Below are 23,307 nucleotides of genomic sequence, written 5' to 3'. Positions count from 1 at the left end.
AAACAGCTCAAACCAAGACCGCAAAGCACTTCAAAGAGTTGTGCGTTTAGCTGAGCGCATCTCAGGGTCTACTTTCCCCTCCTTACAGGACATCTATATTAAACGCTGTAAGAATAGAGCTGTTAAAATCTGTACTGGATTACAGATTTGTAATCTGTAAGGACTTAAACCATCCTGATAATTATTTATTCACTTTGCTTCCATCTAGAAAACGATTTTGTAGCTTGATGGCAAAAACTGAGAGACTTAGGAGGAGCTTCTTTCCCCAGGCCATCAGGCTACTAAATTCTAACCCGGTGTTACACATTACGTGATTTTTTCGTATTTATCATTGTAGTAGTCATATTCATAAGTACATCATATTGCTGCTATTCTTATTACCTTGTATAATTTTTTGCACATCTTTTTTTTGCACACTTTTTCTTTTTCTTCTTTTTCCTTAATATGTAATTTTTTGTTTATCTATACTTGCACTATCTCTGGAGCGGACCTGACCTACATTTCACTGCTGGTCATACTTTGTATAACTATGTATGTGACAAATAAAACTTGACTTGACTTGATGTGTTGTCAATTGTTCTGTTGTGTTTCAGTATTGACCATTTCTGCTGGATAAAACAGATAAACAGATTCCTCTGCATTAAACTGATCAGCTTAATGAAGTAAATGTGAGTATAATGTGTTCTAATATTCAGAGTAAACATCACAGAATGAGCAAAGCGACTGATGTTGGAGAATATTTCTCTGAATGTTGAATGTGGAGTGTCTGAATCATCTGTCAGATCACAGACGCTCACTGTAGAAGAGCAACATCTCTCTTTTATTAAACAGAGACTTTTATCAGCTTTATATTCGACAAAAAACAAAAAACAATAATAATAACTAGAAAAGGAAAGGCTGTAGACAAACGTCACGGTGTCTCGAGAAAGCCCAGAGTGAAGAAGATTTACAAGTGTAAAGAACTGAAGGAGTTTTTAAGAAGTTTGAGCAGTCGGCGGAGAAGAGCATATAGCTTAGCATGTTTCTAGCAGGGATTGCCATGCTTATGCTAGGCGGTTGATGTAGGTTCTGAGAGGTTGCTAGGCGGTTGCTAAGGCATTGCTAGATGGTTACTAAGATGTTGCTAGGTGGTTGCTAAAGAGTTCTATGCCATTACCAGGGTGTTGCTAGGGTGTTCTGAGTAGTTTCTAGACGGTTGCTAAAGAGGGGTCTGGAGACCTGGTAAAGTGCAATCTGAGCTGCATCCAATGCTTTTTAATCCACTCACCTAACCCCACCCCTAACCCTTCCAGTCACAGTGACGTCACTCACTCCATTGAGAGCACTGTGTCTGACATTGCATTGTATCATAAAGGCTGCATCCAGATACTATTGGGTTGCTAAGGCACTGCAAAGTGGTTGCTAAGGTGTTTCAAGGTGGTTGCAGGTGTTTCTAGGTGGTCGCTAAGGTGTTGCAAGTCTATTCTGATTGGTTGGAACAAGTGGAACAATTGGAACAAGTCAGTTGCTATGGCGTAGCTTAGGTTGTGCTAGGCAATTGCTGAGGTGTTCTAGGTCGTTGCTAGGTGGTTGCTAGGGTGTTCTATGTGGTTGCTAAGTGATTGCTAAAGCATTGCTAGGTGGTTGCAAGGTTATTCTGAGTCGTTGCTAGCCAGTTGATAGCATAAATAATCATGGTTCTGTATAAATTAGCATTATGTTACCATGCTTTAAACATAAATTAGCATGTTACTAGCATAAATTAAGCATGAATTAGCATGTTGCTAGCATGTTTCTAGTATAAAATAGCATGTTAGCATGAATTAGCATGTTGCTATAGTTGCATGTTTATAGTATTAGTTAGCTTGTTTGCTAGTATGATTAGCATGTTTGCTAGTATGTTTCCAGTGTGGATTAGTGTATTGCTAGTATGGACAGCCAAACTGTTATCAGTATGTCCAATGTGTCAATGGCAGTTTTTTTTTTACAATGGAAGTCTATGGGACAGTTGCTAGGGTGCTGTAAGTGGTTGCTAGGGTGTGGCTAAAACGTTCAAAGATCATCAGTGATTGGCAGATTGGTAGTCTGAGTTAAATGAGCCCAACATTAAGTCTGTATGACAGTCTGAAGCAAAGTTATGAGGTCACTAAGTTTGATCCAATGTTAAGTCAATAACATTTGTAGCTCCGCCCTTTTCCGTATCTCATTTGAATTAAAAGTGACAGTCACCAAAACCAAAACCAGTTTCAAAGCATAAAAGGGTCTGTTTCAGGGAGTTATCGAACATTATCTGTGTGATATTTTGGGCCAAAACACACACACACACGCACACTCTTTCTCTCTCTCTCTCTCTCTCTCTCTCTCTAAGGACACCAGAGACTTGTAATAAGTGACATAATAGGTTTCTTGCACACTGCTTGTGTGTGTGTGTGTGTGTGTGTGTGTATTTCTAAATGTTTATAGTCTACTGATGTACAGACTGTATGTGTGTGTGTGTGTGTGTGTGTGTGTGTGTGTGTGTGTGTGCTGTATATTGTCTATGTCAGTGTATTTTGCTCTGTCTGGAGTCTGCAGCTCAGCTTTTCCCTCATCATAACACACGTGCTGCTGCTGCTGCTGCTGATGTGACAGTAAAAGTGGTTTGATGTGAAGAAGCGCTCAATAGGGGACAGTCGACCTTAAGCCCTACACTGCTGCTCACAATCTGCATTATATTGGTGCAGGGCTCGAGGAATGGTTGCCATATATTGTAAAACTCATCAAGGTTTCCTATAAGCCCATAGCGGACTCTTTCCCTGTGTAATATTTGAGTGAGAGACGTCAACATTAATGAAGGAGAGCTGGAGATTTCTAAGACTTCCTGCCATTCTGTCAATTATTTATTATTTTATTATGATCGCTAAAACTGCTGTTTAATAATTGGAAAATAAAAATAAAAATGTTTAGAGGGTGCAGATTACAGCGTCATGTTAGGACAAGTTCAGTGTTTTGTGTAAATAGTTCTCATTAATTATTATCTCTATATCTGAGTGAATCATTATTGAGTTCATTGGTAGAATCTGATCATGAGTTCATACAGCGACACTCGCGCGCCCTCATGTGGCCAGAGAGGGAATGACACTGTAATCGCTGCACTGTAATGAAGGAGAGCTGGAGATGTTTATGGCGGAATTATGGCGGCTTGAGGAAGCAACAGACTGTTATACGACATAAACTTATTATTCCTCCATCTTCTGCTTCTGAGACTAATTTAATTTCTATATGCATATTCTCCTAAAATGTTCAGTTTTAAAACGGTTTTCTGAAAACTGACTGGGAAAATTCTGGAAAGTGCCATAGACTTAACATTGGACCAAACTTAGTGACTTCATCACTTTGCACCAGACTGTCATACAGACTTAAGATTACGCTCATTTAACTCTGCTACCAATCTGCCAATCACTAATGACCTTTCTGCTTATTAGCTACATCCTAGCAACCACTAATGGCACCCTAGCAACTGTTCCATAAACTTTTGACTAAACCACACTGAACTGAATTAAACTGAACTGAAACTCTGAAAACTGAAGTGACGCTGTTTACATTCACTATAATCTTCTGTGTGAAGCTGCTTTGACACAATCTACATTGAATTAGCAATATACTAACAAACATGCTAGCAACATGCTAATTCAACCTATAAACATACTAGCAACATGCTAATTCAACAAATAAACATACTAGCAACATGCTAATTCATACTAGCAATATACTAGCAACATGCTAATTAATACTATAAACATACGAGCAACATGCTAATTCATACTAGCAATATACTAGCAACATGCTAATTAATACTATAAACATACTAGCAACATGCTAAATCATACTAAATTCATACTCACATATTATGCTAATTCTAGCAACTACTTGGTACACCTTAGGAACTACCTAGCAACATCTTAGCATCCACCTAGCAATGCCTTAGCAACCACCTTGCAACAACTTGGCAACCATCTAGCAATGCCTTTGCAACCGCCTAGCAACCACTCACAACACCCTAGCAACCACCTAAGCGACTGCCTAGTTATGCCTTAGCAACGGCCAAGCAACCACTCAGAACACCCTAGCAACCACCTAGCAACACCTTAGCAACACCATATCAACTACCTAGCAACCAATTAGAACACCCTGGCAACCACCTAGCAACACCTTAGCATCGACCAAGAACACCTTAGCAACCACATAGTAACACCTTAGCAATGACTTAGAACACCGTAGCAACCAAGTAGCAAAACCTTAGCAAAGACTTAGAACACATTAGCCACTGCCTAGCAACCCCACAGAACATCCTAGCAACATCTTAGCAACAACCCAGAACACCTTTGCAACCGCCTAGCAACACCTTAGGAACCACCTAGCAATGCCTTAGCAACCACCTAGCAAAACCTTAGCAACCACTTAAACACCTTAGCAACCGCCTATTAATGCCTTAACAATTGCCTAGCAACCACACAGAACATCATAGCAACACCTTAGCAGCATCTAAGTGACTAACAAGCAACACCTTAGCAACCACCTAGCAACACCTTAGCAATGACCTAGAACATCTTAGCAATCGCTTAGCAACCCCATAGCAACACTATAGCAACTGCCTAGCAACCAATCCAGAACCCCCTATCAACTGCCTAGCAGGAAACAGGCCATTATAAACTAGAATGCAGTGATGACTGATTCAGACATCTTGAACTCTACACTGTCAGATCACAGAGCTTCACTCTTGAAGGATAATAAACCCAGAATCCAGGATAGAGTGTGTGTGTGAATGTGGTGTGGAGTGTGTGTATGAGGCTCATTGTTGTGTCAGAGACGCTGTAGAAGGACAGAGTTCCTGCACTGTGATCCACATACACTCCTATTCTAGAGGAGCTGACGGAGGGTTTAGGGAGATCAGTCTTTATATTATTATGCCTGAATGAGAAACTGTGAGCAGAGCACTCCAAACTCCAGGACTGATCATTGCGTCCAAACAGACACTCATTACCCGAACCCTTCCTGCTGATGCTCTTATATGACACTGATATTTCCACATCCTCACCGCTCCACTCCAGCTCCCAATAAGAGCGTCCACACACACTCTCTCTACACAACACCTGACACCAACCATCAAATCTGTCTGGATGATCAGGATACGACTGGACTGAACGTTTATATTTCACCGCTGTGTTTCCTTCAGACAGAACCAGCCTGTTATTCGCTGTGTTTGGATCCAAAGTGAACTGTTGAGAATCTGATGAAGATAAAAATCAGGAAAAATATCAATGAATTTCTGAGTGACAATAATGAAATCATGACTGTATTATTATTGATCTGTTTCAGTTCATCAGAATGTCTTTACTCTAATATTATTTGCACTTTTGCTGATTAAGAAACAAGAACTATGAATGTTTCAGTACATGTTCAACCCCAAACCAGAACACACTGGGACAGTATAGAAAAGGCGAATCAGGAAAGTGGAGATTTCTAAATGTTCTTTGACTTGTATTTCACTGCAGATGATAAAATAATCCTGATTTAATGTGTTCCTCATGACTTTTATTATTAATCACCAATTTCTGTTCCTGCAACACATTTAAATAAAGTTGTATCAGTAAAGCATTTATCAGTCTGTAATGTTGCCGTTCCTTTTCACAACACTTAAAGACGTTTAGAGACTGAAGACAGCAAGTGATGAAGAGTTTCAGGTGTCATTTTCCTCCTGCAAACAAATCTAAAGGTGTCTTAGGAAGGTTTCTACACAGAGTTGAATAAATGAGACTTTAACTAACCCAGTAAGATAAACTAGCTGTGTGATTATATCTAGAGCTGCTGATTCTGTAGAGTTCAGTGTGTTTAATGTAGATCAGGGTTGATTTGAGCAGTTCAGCACAGTTCAGTCTGATTGATGATATATGATAAGAATATATGGAAACGGCCACAAGAGCTCATTATAGGTGTTTCATTCTCAGTCAGCTCATTCAGGTTAATGGCTTTGAGCAAAACCCCGAAACCTCACACAACATCTCACTCATCAGAACGCTCTCGTCTCAGGAGCTCAGTGATATATTCCAGTGACATATGCTGGTTAATGCAAGTCCTGCAATCGTGATGATGAGCATTATAAGCGTGTGTGTTTTACTGTCTCCTGTTTACATGTGTGTGTGTGTGTGTGTGTGTGTGCTGTTTAGCCAGGTGAACATCACTACACGTGTTAAAGCTACTGTAGCAGCCCTTGGTGAGCGGAGTGAGGTGTGTAAGTTTTGTTTTGAAACTGTTAACTGAGCCAATTATTGTTTATCTGTGACTTTACACAGCTCATCTACTGTTCACTGTACACAAACGCCTGATCATGAACTGTAAAGGTGTCAGAGTTCATTATCAATCTGCTTTGTGCTGATTTGTGTGTTTACTTCTAGTTTTCACTGTTTCTGCTGGTTCCAGAATAAAACACATTACAGCCATCAGAGACTCTCTGCCTCATATGAAGGAATCCAACACAATATATAACTATAATCTTTAATGTTCAGTATGATCAGAGTCACTTACACTGGAGGAACTGCTCACGGGTCTGTGCTTCAGGAGCGGGAATCCTGCTAATGCTGCTCACTGTGGAGACAAACAGATGATTTACAGTAAACATTGTTAAACAATACAAATACATTTAAAATCATCTGAAACATGTCAGGAAATATAAATCTGACCTCTGCTAGATATGGTCTTCATCTCCTCAGTGCAGAACTGCTGCAGTTTGTCTCTCAGACGAGACACAGATTCAGCAAGTTGATCAAAAGCGAGCTGCGAGCTGCTAATAAAGCTGGATGAGTCTGTAGATCCAGGAGGGACAGAGAGAGACTGGAATCTCTACACAGACACAACAGAAACAGCAGCTGAAGACACACAAACACAATCTCTGCTCCACATGCTCTTCCACTGTCCTGTGTGTCACCTGGAGGAAATGGATGTGATCTTCTGTGTGTGAAAGCTGCTCCAGCTCAGCGTTTCTCCTCCTCAGATCATTGATCTCCTGCTCCAGTCGCTCCAGTCGTTCTTCAGCTCCACTCACTGCAGTCTTTTCTCCATCTCTGATCATCTGCGTGAGCTCCGAGCGGCTTCTCTCAATCCAGCAGATGAGCTGAGTGAAGATCCTCTCGGTGTGGTCCACTGCGGCCTGTGCAGAGCGCTGACACACACACACACACACACACACACACACACACACACACACACACACACACACACACACAGAAGCATTGGAGTGTGAAAGGCCTCTTCAGCTGCTGTTCTTCTGCTCAAACTCACCTTGTGAGACTCCACAGCCTCTCTCAGCTCCTCCAGCTCCTTCTGTCTCTCCTGGAGTCTCTGCTGGAATCTGCTCTGGGTTTCCCTCAGCCGACTCTGCAGGATTTAAAGCAAAGTGGATTATTATATATAATTAGACAAATAATGAATGATGCAATCAAACTACCAACAGAGAAATATAAGGTAGTTAATGTGTCGCTGTTAATTATCTCTATGTAAAGAGTCTGAGTGTAGTTTATTGTAATTTATGCATCAATTCTGTCATTAATGGTGCTTTAAGGAATTGTGTGGAGCTAAACATCTCTTGTAGCTTGATAGAAATCTGAAAGATCTCATATAAACCATTTTAAAAGTATAAATAATTTATTTAAAGTAGTTTAAGTGAGCAGTAATTACATTTTAGCCAAGTGTAATTTCTGGTTTCTCTTCATTGCTAGCATGAATAAAACACTGTTTGCTAGAATGAGTGAAGGTAGTCGAGTCCTGTGTGTCTATAAGATGTTCTGAGCTAGAGATATTGAGCTTTTTAAATGGTTGCTAGGGTAGACTGTTTAGTTGCTAGGGAGTGGTTTGGCATAGCAAGCTCTGTGTCTGTATGTCATTCAGATTTAAAGAAGTGCTTCAGGTCTGGATTGGTAGGCTGGTGTAAATGAATGGCTCTCCAGGGTGATGTTGAAAGAGTTCTTGATCATCTGAGTCCAAACAGCAACTCTCAGGTGTCTTCAATGCTGATCCACTGATATTCATATCATTCCTCCACAACGGATGTCTATGTCTATGCTAAAGCTAAAGAAAGCTAAAAGGTCAGTTTTATATTGCAGATGTTTGGACTCAGTAAAATGAGCAGAACCTCAACAACAGACTCTGATGCAGAGTTATGAGATCACAAGTTCTGGTCCAGTGTTAAGTCAATGGCAGCTCTCCAGTCAGATTTCAGAAAACTACAAGTCGGACAAGTCAGAAAACACATGACAACCTGAGTCATCATAGTGTGAAGGTGTGACGTGAGGTTGATGTTTTCAGTGTTGCCAACTTTAAAATTGCTGTAAAATTGAGTTAGTGTAGATGCTCATTAGTTTTGAACTCAACATGTCTCAGTGTTAATTGTACAGCCAGAAATACAGAAAGGAGTGGGAGTCTGTACCTGAGTTTAAAGGATGGTTGAAGCCAGTACCTGGGGATTACGGCCGAGCAAACTGTGCAGACTGCAGATCAGATATTCTTGCAGAAATGTATGACATTAGAAAACATTGTGCTACAGCAAAGCATATAAATAAATCAAAACCATTTAACCCTGCAAAGCAGTCTACATTACCACAGCTGGTTAGGAAAGTGGACAACTGCAAACGTGCAGAAGCTGCTGTGGCAATGGCCATCGAGGAACATTGTTCACTGCTAGCATGTGACCATTTAGCTACGGCTGTCAAAGCTGCCTTTTCAGATTCTGTGGCAGCAGCAAACCTCCACATGCATCACACCAAATGCTCAGAAATGATTACGGGAGTATTGGCTCCTTATTGTCTGAAAATGACTTCATCAGATGTGGAATGAGAAGTAAGATGTCAATAAGAACCTGTTTATTGTGCATCTGGATATAATGTTTTAATATAATATAATACACGGCGCCTCAGAGAGTAGAGACATGACGGGCTTACACTTGTCAGATACTACGTGATGACATCACTGATATGCAAATTAACGCATGACATCATCTGGCAACATTTAGCTTCTTTTCATTAGAAATAGTTGGCAACACGGGGGGTCTTAGCTTGAAAGTGGTTTTGGCTCAGAAGAAGATGAGACATAAGATAATGAGTGTTGCGTGTCGTGTGGTGAGGTTTGTGGCTGCTGAGGCACTGACTCTTTCAAAGTAAGATTTACTAACATATCCACTCAATATATTTGCCAAATACAGATTGTGTTTCATATATCATATCAGCATTACTTCTCTACATGTAGCAGGTACATATTGGGCCATGGAAGAATGAATAGTGATTAATTAGGCCTCCCAAAAAACATGGCGGAGGAGTGTCACGGACGAAAGTGAAGAGGGTTGAGGAAACGCAGAAGAAAGTGAACAGGGGGCGGGGGAGGAGGGCGGTTCAGGAAGGGGATCGGTAAAATGAGGTGCCAGATCAGATTTCAGAGGTGCCAGATCCGAATCTGGTGTGTTCCAGCACAAATTAAACCCTGCTCGAGAGCGCTTTATTTTTAGACCACCCACTCCTGTTCAAATGACACCAGAGTTCCTGACCGCTACCGCATTTTATTTGTAAATTTATTGCTGTGCTGCAAGAAAACTATTCGGGTGTGCGGGAATGCAGACCTCTATCTTAAGCTTTACAGATAAAAAAGACAACTGAAACCAGGAAAGAAGTTGCAGCAGCGTGAAACAAGTTGAGAAATAAGATTCTCTGGTCTGATGAGAGCACGATAGAACTTTTTGGCCTTATTTCTAAGCAATATGTGTGGAGAAAACCCGGCACTGCTCATCACCTGTCCAATACAGACCCAACAGTGAAGCATGGTGGTGGCAGCATCATGCTGTGGGGGTGTTTTTCAGCTGCAGGGACAGGACGACTGGTTGCAATCAAGGGAAAGATGAAAGATGGACAAATGCAGAGATATCCTGGACAAAAAACCTCCTCCAGAGAGCTCAGGACCTCAGACTGGGCTGAAGGTTTACCTTCCAAAAAGACAATGACCCTAAGCACACAGCTAAAATAATGAAGGAGTGGCTTCACAACAACTCTGTGACTGTTCTTGAATGGTCCAGACAGAGCCCTAACCTAAACCCTAAAAATGGCTGACCACCAATGTTTCCCATCCAACCTGACAGAACTCGAGAGGATAATCACACACACACACACACACACACACACACACATATATATATATTTATATATATATATTGCCTGCATCACTCAGTCCGAGCGGTTTAGTTTTATTCACATATCTGTGGCTTTCAGACTGGTTTATCTGGATCAGGAGCGTTACGCAATTAAAGGTAAACAGCACAGGGCTGTGGCCATTCAGGAAATGAGACTGACAGCCAGATATGTTAGAAGGGACATTTATTATTAATTATTGAGAATAAGTGTGTTCTTACCTCTTGTTCAGTCCTCTCTGCTGCAGCTGAAACAGTGTCATGGTGTTTGTGTTGATCCAGCAAACACAGATAACAAATACAGCAGTGATCAGTGCGGCAGAAGATCTCCAGGAGTTTCTTGTGTTGTTGACAGATCATCTCCTGCAGTTTATGAGTGGCTTCAGTCACTTTGTGTTGATTTCCTGGGTGAATTTCTTGATGGCGCTGGAAATGAGTGTGACAGTAAGAGTTCAGACACACCAGACAGGACTTGACGGCTCTGTTTTTGGCTCCAGTACAGACGTCACACTCCACATCTCCAGATGCAGCGGGACTCTGAGCAGGACCAGCAGCTTGTAGTTTGCTCTTCTGCAGTTTCTCCAGCACTTCAGCCAGCATGGTGTTTTTAGCTAAAGCGGGTCTGGGGCTGAAGGTCTGTCTGCACTGAGGGCAGCTGTAGACTCTCTTCTGATCCTCCTGATTCCAGCAGTCTGTGATGCAGCTCATACAGTAATTGTGTCCACAGGGAATGGAGACTGGATCCTTCAGGAGATCCAGACACACCGAACAGCTGAAATGATGAGCCAAAGAAAGACTGGATTCTGCCATTTTACTGCTCACAAACACAGACAGAGAGAGACACCGACACAACACACCCAACACCGACTATTACTTTCGGTTTTTGAGATAACTTTCGATTCCTCTCAGCTCTGACACTCCCTGTATGCGTCATAATAAACTCCGCCACTAGAGGACAGTCTAATGCAGAAATAAACCCACAACAGGTCAATAAATAAGTAGCTTATATCATTTTTTAAAAGTCTTGTAATTCTCTTATGAATTTTAGATGATCATTTTCTGCCATTTAAATTAAACAATTCATTGATATATGCAGATTATTTAATAAGGAAATTCTAGTGCAACTTTATTTAGTCAGTAATGAAGAATTTATGGACTTGGCAACATGCAAACTCATGTGACAGGAGACCAATCAAAGGCGTGTTTCTGCTTGAAGCTGCGCAAACCGATTGGTGGAGAATGACATCAAAGCACCGCCAGATGTTCTATTAGAATGTGGAGCATTCGGCAATCTGATAGGTGTAGCGGTGCTCTGATGTCACACACAGAATCACACCTACACAACAGTGTTCCCGCCCTGCACCGCGTGCTGAGTTGATGCTCTTCAGCATTTTAGGACGAGAAGTTTAGAGAGAATTACAGTAAGTGTGTTTCATCACTTCCTCCAAACTGCTGACATTTTACCATCAGAACAAATAAGAGTTGAAATGTTGAACCCAAAATGATCAGAGACATGTTTGAGACTATTGAACAGTCTGTGGTTGTGTTGATGTTGCTGTTTTGCTTGTGATTGGAGTTATTTTCTGTGTAATCAGTATATTTTAACCGAATGTTTTGTTCTTTCACTGATAAAACAGATGCAAATAAGCCTAAAGGTCAGCTTTGTGCCAGTGTGAATACAGACAGAGGATCAGCAAATAAATGGAGAACATTAAAATCAGAACTGCACAGGGTTTCCTCTTTAGTCAGATGTAATTCTAGTTGCTGAAAGAGTTTTTAATGAAAGTCATTTAGTTTTCAAAGCTGAACTAGTGAATAGTGAATCATCATAAAGGTTAAAGTCACAAACAAAACACATGAAAACAGTCAAATCCTGTTTATTGTAATGGTGGTCAGGGTGGGCTTCCATCTCTGTGTTCATCAGAATTGATCTGTTCAGAATCTCACAACAACAACATGTTTTATTTCCACATGAGCTGTATAAATGACATGATAAGAGAATATGAATATCTCTGCAATAACAGCTAATGGCGGCTCCAGAAAGTGCAGTGAAATGGATGATTTGATGCTGAATAAATGTGCTATATCTATAATTGTTTGATGTGTTGTCAATTGTTCTGTTGTGTTTCAGTATTGACCATTTCTGCTGGATAAAACAGATAAACAGATTCCTCTGCTGTAAACTGATCAGCTTAATGAAGGAAATGTGAGTATAGTTTATTTATTATAATTATATTAATATACATTTTAGTGAGAGAAGTCAAAATTAATGAATGAGAGGTGATTTTCAAGGCTTCCTGCCATTTTGTGAATTATTTATCATTTTAAAACTAAAACTGCTGTTTAATAATTGGAAAATATATATAAAAAACATGCCTAAAGGGTGCAGATTACAGCGTCATGTTAGGACAAGTTCAGTGTTTTGTGTAAATAGTTCTCATTAATTATTATCTCTATATCTGAGTGAATCATTATTGAGTTCATTGGTAGAATCTGATCATGAGTTCATACAGCGACACTCGCGCGCCCTCATGTGGCCAGAGAGGGAATTACAAACACTGGGCTGTTAAAGAGCCCATATTATACATGAAATAGGGTCAAATCCTGGTTGTAAGGGTCTCCAACAACAGTCTAATATGCATGCAAGGTCAAAAAACACTTTCATGGTCTTATAATCTGCATTTATTTTTACCTAATTATCCCAGCGACTCCTGTATGAATCGTCCAGTGATTCATTTGTTCCCAAACCCCTCCTTAGCGCGGAGCTAATCTGCGCTGATTGGACCGATGACAGTCTGTCGCGATTGGTCGACTGCCTTCAGTCAGAGAGGGAAATGGCCAATAGCTAATCAGCAATTTAAAAAGTAATCACAGTTCATACACGCTCGATAGTGTAGGCGTGGATTTTAGCTGCCACACTATGGCGAGTGGATAGTGCCACGGATAACCGAACGAAGGAGACAGTCGCCATACCACACACACACAAAAACACACACACACACCTCCGGATGACAACGCTCCCGCTTCCGCCCGCACCCGCCAGGTTTTAGCCTGAGAAACCGCTCCGTTTTCTGCCCGCCGCGCCCGGTCCCGCTAGAGCGGAGAACACAACCAAAAATCACCCAGTATACAGTCCAGACAGCCTAGCTGTCTGTATAAATACACACACACAGCACAAAGCTCGTTCGTTCGTTCGTTCGCTCTCTCTCTCTCTCTCTCGCTCTCTCATACGCGCGCGTGCGCACTAACACACACACAAGCACCAAGCAGACTCTCTCTTTCTAATTCGCATAGCAATATCCGTGATGTTGCTAGACTGCCCGCTCCTGTCCCAAATTAAACCCGTTACCGACCGCTCCCGCGATTTATTCGGAAATTTATTCCCGCGGCTGTCCCCACGCCAGATTTCTGCGGCGCGGGAATAAATTTCCGAATAAATCGCGGGAGCAGAACTCTAGCACGGAGCTCCATAAACAAACAGCACGCGTCGCGTTTTTAACGTGACTTTGCACGCGATAAGATAAAATATCCAGTTAACCTGATACAGTACACGCGGTTACAAGTAACAAATCACAACTAAATACATTTGCAAGCTAGAGTCAACGAGGCAACAACTTTAACCGCACGTACTTACACTTGAGAAATGGAAGAAACCCATCCTGACGTCCATCAGTTACTCTTTACTGATCCTTCCTTTAACAAACTCAGATGAAGTATTCTTTGTAGCATGTAGCTTCCAGAAGTTTCCAACTGCTTGGTTATAATGCTGAGGTTTCATCTTTGGGTAGAGACTCAATATACTGTCCATCTGCAGTGTGACTTCAATCGACCGGCATGTTTGTGTGCGTGTGTTTGTGGGTGTGCGTGTGTTTGTGGGTGTGTGTGTGTGTCTGGGTTTCTGCGTCAGAGGGCGGGGCCTCATGTTTGAAATCTCCCGGGTTTGCGCGTGCACTAGAGATGCGCGGTTGGCGGTTATAGCCGCGGACTCCGCGGATAAACCGCGGATCGGGCGGATGACGTTACGAAAAAATAATATTTTAATTAAATTTGGGCGGGTGGCGGGCGGTTGTACTGTTTTTATATACATAGCTGGCGCACCAACGAAAAAGCCTATGACTGACTTCACAGAATGGGAGGAGGAATTGGATACACTAATTCTGGATGAAGTGTACAGAAGTATTCCTCTACAAACTTCCGTATAGACGGATATTCAGAGCAAAATCTACTTTCCTTTTGGGAGAAATAAGGCAGGCATTCCCACAACTGCAGCACCTTTCCAAGAGAATTCTATGTATTTCAGCAACAAGTGCTGCGAGCGAGCGCTCCTTCAGTGCAGCAGGGCGCATTATAGTGGCTATGCAGGCGCTCCCGTCTGAATCCTGACACTGTAGATGCTATTTTATTCCTGCATTGTGCCAAGAAAAAAATCGAACTAGACCTAAGGTCAGGCATATTAAACCAATTAGCCTATGTTATTTAGGCTACACATGTGTTCAATATAAACTTTTGAGTTCGGTCAGCTGATAATTTTACGTTCATATTGGTTTAGCCTATTTTATTCTAGACATGTTGGCCTCGCTTTTACGTTCCGAGGCTAAGGTTATTTTGCCAGAATTTCTTTGTCGCAACTTTAATGGCGTAGTATTTCGTTATGCTTCAAGTTTGAGGGGAATGGGGATGATCCTAAGTCTATGGGTTATTGGGGCACTTGTCATACATGCACTTTAGCCTGGTCAGACTATGTTCGCTCAAAGAGGGATGGCATATCTATTTTTCTAATTTAATTTCTAATTGTGGGGGTGACTGAGCCTACAAGGCTTAGGCACGATATGACGTTTTTATTAAAACATTTTCAACTGTTTGTCAAAGCATGCGACTATAGCCTATGCCTACATTAAGATATTTATGTTAATATTTTTTTTTACTCCCTGTTGTTTCTTTTGGCATATAAAATAGGTATTGTCTGATAGAGATATCAATATAGGTTCATCTGTGTCGCAGAACTGTGTTGTTTCCGATTTCTACAAGCTCAATAACATCCACAGCCAAAAATAAAAAATAGTCGAAAAACTGTGCCCATTAATTAGATGTGCAAGGCAAGCAGGTACGTTTTTGGGGTTGCTATGGACAACTACAAATGTAAACATTATTAGGCTATAATGTAAATGACTTATTATTCTATCTATTTACTAAAAAATAAAGTGAAATATAGGCATTTATTAGTAGGCTAAATAGCAGCATGTTGAAATGATGTGTCAATGCGTTTTCTATTAGGCTACAATAAAAAAAAAAGTTGTACAGTACAGTGCGTTTAATTTAGGCTATTTATTTATTTTTGTCCCTGTGCGCCGATTGGAGACGGAGTTCACTGCTGATATTCTGAGAGCTCGGGTGCTTCTCATTTCTTATTTGTGCATCCTCGTTACCTTACCTTGCTTTCTTTCCTCGTGTTTCCACCCCACCGGGATATCTTTACGAGGGAAGGACGCAAGGAAAAGACTGAAGGACCGAGGAATCGAATCAAGTGAAAAGACACGTCCTCGTATCTTTAGCGTAACTTCGCTCAAAGCATCGTAAGCATCGTCAATTAATGACTTGCACGTTTGGATTAACTGCATGTCTACATTAAAGTCATTCTCTATTATATAATGATTAATAAAGAAACATTCATTTAATAAAAAAGGAATAAGCCATTCAAATAAAGAGCTCAGTCAGCAGATGGCGGGCGGGTGCGGTTTTAAAAATTGGTCAAAAATGTTAGTGCGGATGGATGGCGGACGGATGATGAATTTCGTCATGCGGTTGCGGATGAAATAATAGCCCATCCGCGCATCTCTAGCGTGCACGTGAATAACTTGGTTTCGTTCGTACGTCATGGCGAAACACCTAATGAGTCGGTATCAAGGCGACTCGTTTGAAGCACTACGAGTCGACTCTTTTATAGATGAATCAACCGTTTTAAACACTGTACACTAACAGATTTAAGCCTTAGCTGGATACTTCACTTCACTTAGAGCTGTGTTACACACTACATGGAGGGGAATTTTTAGAAACCCATAATATGGGCTCTTTAATGAATGAGAGCTGGAGATGTTTATGGCATAATAAACCCATTCTGTAATTTTTTATTATTATTTTGAATTCATTTTTTAAAATATGATTCCTAAAAAGTTCTTTTTAAAAAATATGTAAAATTTAGTTTAAAGGGTGCACTACAACATCATGTGACAAATCAAAACACAAATATTCTGTAAATATGTCTTCTTAATATTATTGTTATGTAAATGCTGTAAACCTACTCACGGTAATGGTGCAGGATAGACAGAATATGGTAATTCCCAGTCATGAGCTGTCTCTATTGGAGTGGCGGTTGTGAGGAGGGAGTGTGGCGGTCACGCCGAGCACACAAAATGGAGCAAATAATGAAAGTTGTGCAGTGTCAATGCTCTTTTAGGGAAAGTTAAGTTTGAATAATCATGTTATATATTGTATTTAGCGCTGTGATGCACATAATCATGTGTATTAATATATGATGAGCAGTTGAGGATACCTGAAGGTGCCATCGCTGAGTAGCAGATGTTGTAGCTGTGTGCAGGTATGATCAGGGATTCAGACACACATGCTGTTTATGTGTTACAGCACTGCTGTGTGGATACTGTGAGCTGTTGTCTTTGATGATTAAAAGCTTTGTGATCAATATTTTAAATGTTTAATGCTGAGATATTGATGGTAGAGTAATAACAGTGTGTTTTCTGGCTGTTTCAGGAGTTGGCTTATGTCACTGTTTTGAGTCACTATAATGAATTTGGAGTCTCTTGATGTATTGCAGATTTGCACATGATCTAAGAGTGGGGCAGGACCCCCAAATGTCCTGACAGTGTTGCACATTTGCTCCTGATATAAAGAATTGTGGTTATTGGGCTCACCTGCTACCAAAATGGTCTTTTCTGTGCTGATTGTTTGGTTTCTCTTGTGTGGGGAATTAATAAAGGTTATTTATATGAAAGTCAATTTTCTTTTGTTTCTTTCTAATGAACTAAGGATAATGGGCAATTGTAAAAACTTTAATCATCAACTTTAATATTATTATTATTATGTATGTATATACATATATATATATATATATATATATATATATATATATATATATATATATATATATATATATATATATATATATATATATAATTAACATGAATTATTATATATTATTTTGAAAGATATTTCCCAAGTAATGTTTAATGGAACACAGAAATCTACACAGTAATTCCTTTAATATTTTTTTTATTTTGGATAAAATCTAATTTAATTTAGTTTAACTGGAATAAAAGCAGTTTTACACATTTAAAAACAATATTAAGGTCAATATTATTACTCCCTTGTTTTTTTCCATTGTCTACAGAACACACCACTATTATACAATGACTTGGCTCATTAACCTAATTAACCCAGTGTTGGATAACACTCTTCACACCAGATGAATAAGATCTCGCCCCGGACGCCAGATCCTGTCAGAAAATGTGTTTCTCTGGGCATCCAGACAACAAGCCAGCGGAGCCGCCCAACACCCAAACCTGTTAACCAGCATTCAACCCAATAACAGTCTCCTGTCAATATAGGAAATAACTGAGAAAACCAGAGGAGCAGAAGCAGGAGACGAAGCCATGATGATAAAGAAAGAGCAGAGTTACTGAATAATCTTAGATGTGTATGATTCAATTCTCCGATTTCATCCGTGTTATAGCACAAGCAACAGCAGTGGACCATTACTGCTGCACAACAGGTCACACTTTAATCTGATGGTCCATTTGAGTATTAGTAGACTGTCTGCTTCATATCTGCTGATTCAACAGACATTTAACTGACTATAAGAAACTTTGCCAGTACATGTCAACTTACTCTAACCCCACTTATAATCTAATGAGAGTTAATTGGCATGTAGATGCAGTGTAACCTAATCAACAAACAGACCATCAAAACAATCATCACAACATCCAGAGACAATACAGACCTCGAAATGGAGACATTCTCTAATCTCTTACTCATGAAAACATCAGCCCACACAGTCATAAGATTATAACAACATGGAGAAATGAAATAATAATGAAGCAATAATAATAAGAAAATAATAACAGTAAAATATAAAAACACAATCAAATGATGGATAATAATAATCAAATCCTTCACTAATGATCAATAAAATGATTGTAGTGGCACATCTTTCATGCACATCCTTATGCACCACATTTTGCAGCTAATCCAACAACCAGAATTAAAAAAGCGCGAGTAAAACCGAATCTTCTTTTAAAAAGGGTTTACTGAAGATATGCAAACAAAATACAAAGGTACAATAGACTCGATCAGGCTCTGTCAAAAAACTGTTCTGCAATCTGACTTAAACAGACAAACTACTGTAGATTTGATGTTGGGTTCATATTTATGACATAAAAAGCAAAAGTAATTATCAAAATAATCAAACAATTCAGAATCTTCAATCCTCAACAGCCTGAGATAAAGAAAATAAAGGAAAGAGACGCAACAGCTGCTTATTAATCATAAAAACACATTGAAACACTCAGAAAAGACATTTAACAGATCTTTATTAAACAAAACCATCACAATCTGCATTTATACACAAATACTCAGGCGAGGAAAGTTTATTAATATAGCACATTTCATACACAGTGGCAATTCAAAGTGCTTTACATAAACAAGAATAAAAGACACAAGTATAAGAAAATAAAAACAAATAATAAAACATAAAAACAGATATAAATGTGTTAAAAAAGGTTATAAAAGAATTTATAAAGGAATAATAAAGAAGAAAAGGCATAATAGTGTGGTCTGCTGGACGCAGCACAGTGCTCATTCAGTAAAGGCACAGCTAAACAGATGTGTTCAGTCTTGATGTGAATGTTCCTAATGTTGGAGCACATCTGATCATTTCTGGAAGCTGATTCCAGCAGCAGGGGGCGCTGTTAGTAGCTGAAGGCAGATTCACCCTGCTCTGACTGAACTCTTGGAGTTTCTAGTTTATATGACCTTAAAGATCTGAGTGATCTGTTCTCAGTCAGCATATCTGTCATGTATTGAGCTGCTAGGCCATTTAGTGATTTATAGACCAGTAATGATACTTTAAATCTCTTCTGAATGTAACTGGGAGCCAGTGTAGAGACCTGAGGACAGGTGTGATGTGCTCTGATTTCCTGCTTCTGGTCAGAATCCTGCCCGCAGTGTTCTGGATGAGCTGCAACTGTCTGACTGTGTTTATGGGAAGGCCAGTGAGGAGGCCGTTACAGTAATCTATTCTGCTGCTGATAAAAGCATGATTAATAATAATAATAATACATTTTATTATACTGCGCTTTTCTAAGACCCAGAGCGCTACAACAACAGAGAAATCAAACATGCAATAAAATACAAAACATAAAAAAGTTCTAAAATATGAACAGAATAATGAAGAATGTAGAAACGCCGTAATACAGGGTGTCTGTTGAAGGGTGAGAGTATCAGCAGACCACAGGGAGTGAGGAGGTGTATACTGAGAGACAAAGTCACAGATATAGGAAGGAGCGGTACTTTGTAGGTCATTGCTAGGCGGTTGCTAAGGCGTTGTTAGGTTATTACTAAGGTATTGCTAGGCGGTTGCTAAGGTGTTTTTGGTCATTGCGGGGCGGTTGCTAAGGTGTTGCTAGGGTGTTCCGTGTAGTTTCTAAGCAGTTGCTAAGGCATTGCTAAATGGTTGCTAAGGTGTTTCTAGGTGGTCACAGGTGTTTCTAGGTGGTCGCTAAGGTGTTGCAAGTCTATTCTGATTGGTTGCTAGGCGGTTGTTAAGGCAATGCTAGGTGATTGCTAAGGTGTTCTAGGTAGTTGCTAGGGTGCTCTGAGGGGTTGCTAATGCGTCGCCAAGATAGATGTTGCTTAGTGGTTGCTAGGCAGTTGCTAAAGTGTCGCTAGGCGGTTGTTATGGCGTAGCTTAGGTGTTGCTAGGCAATTGCTAAGGTGTTCTAGGTCGTTATTAGGTGGTTGCTAGGGTGTTCTGAGTGGTTCTTAAGTGATTGCTAAGGCATTGCTAGGTGGTTGCTAGGGTGTTCTAAGTGGTTGAAATGCAGTTGAAAATTTCCGGAACAACTTTATCTGTAAATTCAAAACAGCGCTGTTCACACAGGCGAGGACGTTACGGAATTTTTCCAGAATGGACCATTCACACATCCATTTCAAAATACCGGTAAATTCTGACATTATTAACCAGAAATGAGCTCTAAACGGCTGCGCTTGTGTTCGTAAACATTTGACTACATCACAAACTCTGTAGATGATCAGTGTTGTGAACGACTTGGATGAAAATATATAGAGAAACACTTTTGCATGTCGAGATGTTCATGATATGTGTGTGTGCTAGGTTTCCTATAAGCCCATAGCGGACTCTTTCCCTGTGTCATATTTGAGTGAGAGACGTCAACATTAATGAAGGAGAGCTGGAGATTTCTAAGACTTCCTGCCATTCTGTCAATTATTTATTATTTTATTCTGATTGCTAAAACTGCTGTTTAATAATGGGAAAATAAAAATAAAAATGTTTAAAGGGTGCAGATTACAGCGTCATGTTAGGACAAGATCAGTGTTTTGTGTAAATAGTTCTCATTAATTATTATCTCTATATCTGAGTGAATCATTATTGAGTTCATTGGTAGAATCTGATGAGTTCATACAGCGACACTCGCGCGCCCTCATGTGGCCAGAGAGGGAATGACACTGTAATCGCTGCACTGTAATGAAGGAGAGCTGGAGATGTTTATGGCGGCTTGAGGAAGCAACAGACTGTTAAACGACATAAACTTATTATTTCTCCATCTTCTTCTTCTGAGACAAATTTCTATATGCATGTTCTCCTAAAACATTCATACTACAACCACCAAACTGCTCTGACTCTGGTTGCTTTATCTTTTCCAACTGATTCGACTTTCGGTTGACTGAAAACTGACCTGGAAAATTCTGGAAAGTCCCATTGACTTAACATTGGACCAAACTTAGTGACCTCACCACTTCGCACCAGACTGTCATACAGATTTAGGGCTCTATTTTGAAGGTCCATGTGCAAAGCGCAGGGCGCAGACGGATTCAGGCGTGTCCAGGCACGGCGCTACGGGGGGGCAAAGGGGGGCATTGCCCCCTCAGAAAGAATTTGTGCCCCCCCCAGTTTTCATAAAGGATTGTTCACTCAAACTGAAAATTCTTTCTGTCATTAATTACAAACACTTCTGTCGTTCAAACCTTAAGAACACACATTTAAATATTTTAAAATATATGCCATAGCAATTAAATTATGAAAATGGTGAGATTAAAGCTAGTCCTATAGTCCAGAGATCCGGTCCCCGCGTCAGGTCAGGTGCGCCCGTAAATAAAACGTGCATGCGGCGATGGAGGTGCACTCAACTCACAAGGGAGAAAAGTGGGTGACATGATACGAGCAGCTTAATTCATTACATGTTTTGGTCAACTAATTCTTTAAACAACTCTCTTGAGCTCTAAAAGGAAGAAACGCAGAAGAAATTTGCTGTTAAATTAATTTTAGAAGAGATGCAACTACCAGTCATTTTCACATTATTCGGGAAGATGTAGCCTAATAAAATGTTTTAATAAAAACAGTAGGCAGTGTTTTCCTACAGTAGGCTACACTATAAATAATATTTAATTTATTAATTAATATTGTTATTAATATGATTACAATTAAGCTAAAATTGACAAAACGCAGAACCCTTTGAATGTTTGCTTTCATTTTGACATTGCTAAAAAGCGCACTTTTACAGTTGTGTAGAGAAATCCCATTATGCCGCAGCAGTCAAGGTATAACACATAATAAATGCCTTTAAAATGCGTTTAAAGATGATCGGCCTGTGAAGTCAAGTTTGCAGTGTTATAAATGGAATATTAAGTGGATTTGCTGCGGATCAACCGAGAAACCTCTCACGTGCGCTGCAGGTAGGCTGAATGATAATCTTTTAAAAATATGTAATTTAGGCTATACTGCTATTTGCTCATGCAAAATTAAACAACATAAAATATTTTGTAAACCTGTTTTAAGAGCTAAAATACAGTCAGCATATCGAGTTTGTTTTGACTTGTAGCTCATGGCCCTAAAATGAAAATAACCTGAAAACAAGTTAATAAAATAAGCTTAATAAATAAATAAAATGACGGGTGGGCCTATACCTAATGGTTTATGATGGTTTAAAAATAAAAAAAAACAGACAATATCATGAAAAAACACACTTATAATAGCCTAGATAAATCTTTATTTTTACATTTTAAAATGATGAAAAAAGTTATAGCCTGAGTTGCGTGTTATGCGTGCCAAACTAATTTTTACGGTAATAACGGTGAATTTATCTTTTTTAGGTATTTTTTCTGGCTACACCAATGCCTTAAAATGTAACTAGGTAATTGTTTTGAATGACATTAGATTGTAACATTTAGCTTTTCCCTAACACTGATGTTGGTTGGATATATAAGTGAAGCGTGATGACTCGGCTGATTTCACTATATTTATTTACCGGCTAAATGAATAGTCTGATCGGTCAGCATGCATGTGTGGGCATAATTTGACGTCTTTACCTAAACATTCATATGCCTGTTATTTGAAATAAAACGGAATTAAATAAGAAGAATAACATATGATTTAAAGCACTCGTTTGGCACTAAAGCCATGATCCGTCTGCATTAATAAGCGGTATTGTTGCATTACCGTCATTAATAAAATCAGTAATAGCGAAACTGTGCATATTATTATTACTATTAAAACGTATATTACTGCCTTAGGTCAGCAACAAAGTAAAGTAATAATAAATGTGAATGAATAGCCTAAATGAAAGGAACAAGAGAGACCAAAATCAGCCGCCAGGTCTAGTGCCCCCCTATGGATTTAAAATGCCCCCTCAGTTCTGATATCCTGGCGCCGGGCCTGGCCGTGTAAGAATCCACTTTTGCTAATTTAAGGACGGAAAAATCCGCTTTGCGCCGTGGCACATGGTCTAAAAGGGTTGAGTTCAACTATTTCTAAATTCAGTTCTAATTTCCAGCAAAGGAATAAATGAACAATAATAATGAAGTGAGTTATAATCAAA

General features: G+C 39.7%; 2 protein-coding genes across 5 annotated transcripts in view; one reads left to right on the top strand and one right to left on the bottom strand.

Moving 5' to 3' along the window:
• The window catches only part of btbd2b (BTB domain containing 2b), a 1,074,195-nt gene that overhangs the window by 328,123 nt on the left and 722,765 nt on the right, over positions 1-23,307 (top strand). The window lies entirely within an intron of this gene.
• LOC147846578 (E3 ubiquitin/ISG15 ligase TRIM25-like) overlaps positions 793-23,307 on the bottom strand; it is a 35,599-nt gene continuing 13,084 nt past the window's right edge. The window contains exons 1-7 of one of the 4 annotated variants that reach the window (XR_015479174.1): positions 10,406-11,068; positions 7,297-7,392; positions 6,944-7,177; positions 6,699-6,858; positions 6,544-6,603; positions 3,771-5,248; positions 3,184-3,677 (exon numbers count right to left, since the gene is read on the bottom strand). Coding sequence is in view for 1 of the 4 variants with exons in the window: in XM_087241713.1 (XP_087097839.1) it covers positions 4,710-5,248; positions 6,544-6,603; positions 6,699-6,858; positions 6,944-7,177; positions 7,297-7,392; positions 10,406-10,993 (1,677 nt within the window). In the remaining 3 variants the exon portion in view is untranslated. Of the gene's footprint in view, positions 5,249-6,543; positions 6,604-6,698; positions 6,859-6,943; positions 7,178-7,296; positions 7,393-10,405; positions 11,069-23,307 lie in introns of those variants that run through there. The other 3 variants (XR_015479173.1, XR_015479175.1, XM_087241713.1) reach the window with 3 other exon arrangements.

This window comes from Danio rerio, chromosome 2 (assembly GCF_052040795.2).
Source record: "Danio rerio strain M-AB ecotype USA chromosome 2, GRCz13ab, whole genome shotgun sequence".
Lineage (NCBI taxonomy): Eukaryota > Metazoa > Chordata > Actinopteri > Cypriniformes > Danionidae > Danio > Danio rerio.
This window is presented reverse-complemented; position numbering and strand designations above follow the sequence as displayed.